The sequence below is a fragment of the Nicotiana tabacum genome, chromosome 2, assembly GCF_000715075.1.
Source record: "Nicotiana tabacum cultivar K326 chromosome 2, ASM71507v2, whole genome shotgun sequence".
NCBI classification, from domain to species: Eukaryota; Viridiplantae; Streptophyta; class Magnoliopsida; order Solanales; family Solanaceae; genus Nicotiana; species Nicotiana tabacum.
The window spans coordinates 59,090,914-59,096,681 of NC_134081.1; the positions used below are offsets into that span (position 1 = coordinate 59,090,914).

Genomic DNA, 5,768 nt, shown 5'->3' on the forward strand with positions numbered 1-5,768 from the left:
ATGTAATGATGAGGGGTTATTGCGTTGGTAATTTTTATGTGATGTTGTGATTTTTTTTGTGTTTATTTTTATATCTTGTGCAACTTGTCTTGTTATTTCGGTAAACTTGATAATAGTCTGATCTATATTGAAATTGTGAGCATGTGGCTATTGCCAGGTGAATTATGTTATTGGTACGTGAACTGTCCGTGTAGATGTGATATGAAATGTGGGCACGAGGTGCCAGAAAAATATAATGATTATGTTATTAGCACGTGAACTGTCCGTGCAGATGTAATATAAAATGCGGGCACGAGATGCCGGGGAAAATATGATAATTTTTATTATTAGCATGTGAGTTGTCCGTGCGGTTTTGATAGAAATATGGGCACGGGGTGCCGTAAAAATATGAAAGTGGTTTGAGACCCGTGTTACGATAATATAAAAGTGGGCTGAGACCCGTGTTTTATGATTATGAAATGAGGTGTCACAGAGTGACTTTTATTTGAAAAAAGTATATTCGAAAGATATTTTTTATTTGAAAGAATTATATTCCAAAGATATTTATTTGAAAGAATTATATTCCAAAGATATTTATTTGAAAGAAATATATTCGGAAGGTATTTATTCAAAAGAATTATATGTGAAAGATTTATATTTGAAGGACTTGTTTAATTGGTTGTACTTATGTTCCTTATTCGTTTGAGTAATAATTATGGTGTTCTTGTTGTCTTGCTGTTTATATCACTGATTGATTTTTGTTGTTATCACTGCTAGTTATTTTTCAGTACTATTGTATACTGTTATATTGCACAGGTTATTTGACTAGTGAGTGTCTTGGCTGTACCTCGTCACTACTCCACCGAGGTTAGTCTTGATAATTACTGGGTACCGACTGTAGTGTACTCATACTACACTTCTGCACATTTTTGTACAGAGCCAGTTATTGGAGATATCGGACTCGGGAAGAGTTAGTATGTTGATCGCAAGGATTCAAGGTAGAGTTTCTTGGTCGTCACAGTCCCTTAGAGCCTTTCTATTTTATTGTACTGTCAACTCTTATTCAAACAATATTGTATATTAGATCTTTGAGATCATTACATGTATTCAGTTACAGTTCGTGACTCAGTATTACCAGTCTTGGGAGGTTGTTATAATTATTTCCATTGTTGGTTTTGACATTTGTATTAATTTATATGTTAAAAAAGATGGCTTGAAATGAAATTGAAATCGACTTACCTAGTCGTAGAGACTAAGTGCCATCACGATGCCTAAGGTGGAATTTTGGGTCGTGACAATATGATACTCCCTCCGTTTCAATTTATGTAAACCTGTTTAACTGGGCACAGAGTTTAAGAAAAAATGAAGACTTTTGAAATTTGTTGTCCTAAACAAATCAAAAAGGGGTCGAGAGTATTTGTGTGATTATAAAAGATTCTCATTAAGGGTAGAATTGTAAGTTTAAGCTAAATTGTTTCCAAATTTAGAAAGGGGTCATTCTTTTTGGAACGGACCAAAAAGAAAATAGGTTCACATAAACTGGAACGGAGGGAGTAGTATTTTAAGAAGCCTTGGGAAATGATTTGTAAAATGAGTAATTAATGATAAGGGTAAAATAGAATAAAAAATAGTTTTCTCTTGATTTTCTAAAATTGACAAGTAAAATTTAAAATATATTTTTAATATAATAGACAAATATAAGTGAACGGAGGAAGTATTTATTTAGAAGTGTATTATAATGAAAGACCTTTATATACCAAGGAAAAGATAGGGGACTCATTTAACATATTTGTTTTCTCTTTAAATTAACTGTTCGACTTATCTTTCCCAGGACAACACTTTACCTCAAGAACTTTGTTATTTAAATTCTACAAAAAGGTATGTGACGCTTTAACTTGGATTTATTTTGGTGATGTCTTTTCACGTGTATTTTTTTGCTTATACATTTGATTTTTAATTATTTTCTATGAATGTCCCATAATATATATTTACATTTAAATTTAAATTTTTATTTCTTCCGTATTTACTAAATTTTAAAAAATAAAGTTTAAGCCGCGCATAGCGCGGGCAAATTCACTAGTATCTTATAATCTTGTTTGGGCACATCATCAGTTGTGTGGCAAAGAGGCCAACGTTTTAGCTTGCAGTATGAACCTTCACATATTTAATGAATTATATATTATTACATCATTTGACTATGCATTTGGTTTATTTTATGTTTGTTTATACTGATACTCCATATTTTAGAATAATATCTAGTTCTAAAAAATAGTCTAAATATAACATATTCTTATATAAAAGGACCAAAAACATACATCTTAACAATTTGAAGTATTAAATATGCTCAACCATACATCACATATTTCCTCATGAGCTTCAAACTCTCATCTTGTAGTTCTCACCCTGATTTCCCTTTCTCCTCCATATGTAAAATTAAAAATAAAAATAAAAAGAAGTAACCAAAAACATTTGTATACGTAATGTGTGAAATGACTACCCTAACCAACGAACAAGACTCACATTTTTGCAGATAAAAAGTGGCACATGCATGAATACAAAAGAAGAATGGAACATTTTCGAGTATTTCACCACTTTAGTTGGGCAAATACGATAACAGAAAAGAAAAACTATACATAATACATATTTACGATAACCGAAAAATGCAGCAACTCCTTTATCAAGAATAAAATCAATTGGGCAGTCCTCTAGTTCACCTTTATATATCTTAAAATAAATAGTACTATATCTACTACTTACTTTCTACACATATTCAACAAAAAGTCATTCTCCCAAAAAAGAAAAAGAAATGGCTTGCATTGCTCCTTCAGAGTCGATGAATAATTGCGAGGCTGATCAGGCACTCACTAAAAATCTTCAACCAGTTATCAACTTTTCTTCCATATTGGAAGATGAAGAAACTGATCAATACACTGATAATGTGCATGAGAATTCTTATATTCTTGGGATCAAAGAGTATATAGCAAATAGTAGGAATCTTCACTTATCTAAAGTCATTTCCAGAGAGAAAAGAGCAGCTGTTTTGATATGCCTCTTTGAAGGCCTTGAAGGTGAACTTCGTGTAATTCTCACCAAAAGATCCATGAAACTTTCTACTCATCCAGGTAACATCTCTAATTTCTTTCTTGTTTTTTTGCCCGATGTCTGGTATCTGCATTGATACCCGATAAAATTAAATTCGAATTCGCGTGGAGAAGTCTCACCTTGGGGGTAAAGTACCCAACAAATGCGACTTCATACCCAGGGCTCGAACCCCAAACTTCTGGTTAAGGCAAAAAGAATATTTACTACCCCACCACAACCATGGTTTGTTCTCTAACTTTTGCTTCCCGTCAATTATAAATTTGCACTTTGATAAAAAAGAAATTGAGTACATTTTTTCCTTGGAATGAAAAGTATCGTATTCGAAAGTCAGTCTCATCTATAGCATGTGGCTTCAAATTAAAGTATCATTAGCACTTAAGTGGTTAATTAATTGAATCTTGGATTAGTTATTAAAAATTAAGCTAATCTTATTTTCGAATTTGCATAGATGGCCAAGTATGTATCTTTTTACCCTTTTTTTCTTGGACAGAAAATGTCTGCCAAATTCCAATTGTGTAAATTAATAATTTGTTTACAGATTGAACGTAGACATATTTGTGAAAATGTGCAATTTTATTTTGGATTTAGATTACATTCCCCGACAGTGTATATTGATTATAGTACATTATTTGCATTGCTTTCTATGTTACCAAATTAGAATTATTTTAAATAATTACACATGTTGTAGGTTACTTTAATCTTATGATGTAGGCAAATATAACAGTTCAGGGCATAAAAGTTAAATTCTTTCTGTTTTAGGACATGGGAATGCAACACGAGAATATCCAACTTTTTCTGCCACTTTAAAATTATACTCAAAACAAACATACGAAGAAATTGACTCTTTATAATCAGAGGCGGATCCAAGATTTAGTTTATGAGTTTCTACACCAGCCTCAAGTTAATGCTACAGTAATAATTAGGTTCACGCTCGAGTATTTATAAATATTTAGTGAATTCCTTAATATGTATATATGTAATGTGTGTGTTTATATATATATATATAAAATATAGGGTTTGAGTAAAAATTACTAAGTTCACGTGAACTAGTAGTAACCGACCCTTTAGATCCGGTCACGTTTATAATATAATGTTTATTATGATGAAGGAGAGGTAGCCTTGCCTGGTGGAAAGATGGATGAAGAAGATTTAGATGATTCTGCTACTGCTCTGAGAGAAGCAACAGAGGAGATTGGTTTGAAATCCAGTCTTGTTCAAGTTATTACTAACCTTGAACCATTCATATCGTTGGTACTATAATTATTTGAAATATATATAATTTAATATCACTTCTTTATATACATAAATTGTAAACTAATTTCTCCTTTAAGGTAGATACTTGGTTACTGAAAAGCATTCATCATAAGTACAATTTTTATTATTGCAGCATCTACTTACAGTTGTACCAGTAGTGGGGCTATTGTCTAGAGTAGAAGAATTCAAGCCCTTACTTAATGCCGACGAAGTTGATGCTATTTTTGATGTACCCTTGGATATGTTTCTTAAGGTATTTATTATTGCAAGCTCTTTAATTTTAGAGTTTAAGTATTTATTTACTAACGATATAGTTAACCTCAACTTATTTGAAATTGAATCATTATAATTGTTGTTGCTGGTTATTTATAGAATAATTACAAATAAATCTATGCGAAAAACATTGATTGATAATTAACCTAATAAAAATAATAACTAATATATTCTTTTATCATATACAGGAAGAGAATCACAAATGTGTGGAAAAGGAGTGGGGAAGATTGAAATATGTATGTCACATATTTGAATATGAGTCGCCTAAGCAAGGAATTTTCCACATAGGGGGATTGACAGCAAGCATTTTGATTCATGCTGCATCTGTCATTTATCAAGAGCCTCCTTCTTTTTCTGAATATCTTCCTGATTTTAGTCAATTACAATTTACCCTGAACATGAAGAGCAGCTGCTAGTTTTGGGCGAAGACCGATTCAGAATTTAAGCTCTACATGTTCAACGGTTGGGTTCAGATGATCCTTGATATTCGTATGCTACATCTGCCTCTGACTTTGGGTGCACTGTTTTTTTTTTTTTTTTAATTTCTTCTGAAAAAACTTTTATAGATCATGAATAAGTCATCAACAGCAAAGTTGATGATGAGATTATGAACTTAGCTAAAAGAAGAAAGGATCACATGGTCCGAGGAGACAAAATCATTGGCCTCTATCTCTTTGTTATATATTAAACTTAGATTCTTGTCTTTTTATATATTTACCATGTTTACACAATGCAAAGAAAAAGAGTAAATAAATTATTCAAACGGTAATTGGAAATTGGAAAATTGTGTAAGTTCAACATATAAAAACAATGGATTTAACTTATATTTACTAAAGAAGTCTTATACTCTTAGTGTATTTAACCTAAGGCGGCTGGAGGGTGAGACAGCCAAAGCAAGGGCTTTAGACCCCCAAATTTTGGGCGCTATAACATAATTTTTTTTTTTTAAATATAAGTATTTTAAAGTAAAACAAATATAATTATTTTAATAAAAAAGAAAATAAATGATTTGTAATTGATGTTGATCGTTGAGATCTGAATAAGTGTATAAAAATATCTTTGATTTTTTATTTATAGTAAAAATGAGACCACTAAATGATAAAAATGTACAAAAATATTGTCTTAATCTCGAGAATTCTTTAAAACATAATAGTCACTCT

General features: G+C 31.2%; 1 protein-coding gene across 2 annotated transcripts; it reads left to right on the forward strand.

Moving 5' to 3' along the window:
- The first annotated feature begins 2,700 nt into the window (after nt 1-2,700).
- On the forward strand, nt 2,701-5,317 carry LOC107782734 (nudix hydrolase 15, mitochondrial-like). 2 transcript variants are annotated; one of them, XM_016603666.2, is made up of 4 exons: nt 2,701-3,101; nt 4,190-4,299; nt 4,469-4,588; nt 4,797-5,317. In XM_016603666.2, exons 1-4 carry the CDS (start codon nt 2,786-2,788, stop codon nt 5,022-5,024), a joined length of 774 nt encoding a protein of 257 aa, XP_016459152.1. In that variant the 5' UTR covers nt 2,701-2,785; the 3' UTR covers nt 5,025-5,317. The 2 variants fall into 2 exon arrangements, with proteins under 2 accessions (XP_016459152.1, XP_016459151.1); XM_016603665.2 differs by having other exon boundaries at nt 2,708-3,101; nt 4,190-4,332; nt 4,797-5,308.
- Nucleotides 5,318-5,768: the final 451 nt, after the last annotated feature.

Coding starts and splice junctions, on each gene's coding strand:
- LOC107782734 (XM_016603665.2), top strand. CDS start 2,786: ATGGCTTGCATTGCTCCTTCAGAGTCGATGAATAATTGCGAGGCTGAT. Junction 3,102..4,189: donor GAAACTTTCTACTCATCCAG/GTAACATCTCTA, acceptor ATTATGATGAAG/GAGAGGTAGCCTTGCCTGGT. Junction 4,333..4,468: donor TTGAACCATTCATATCGTTG/GTACTATAATTA, acceptor TTATTATTGCAG/CATCTACTTACAGTTGTACC.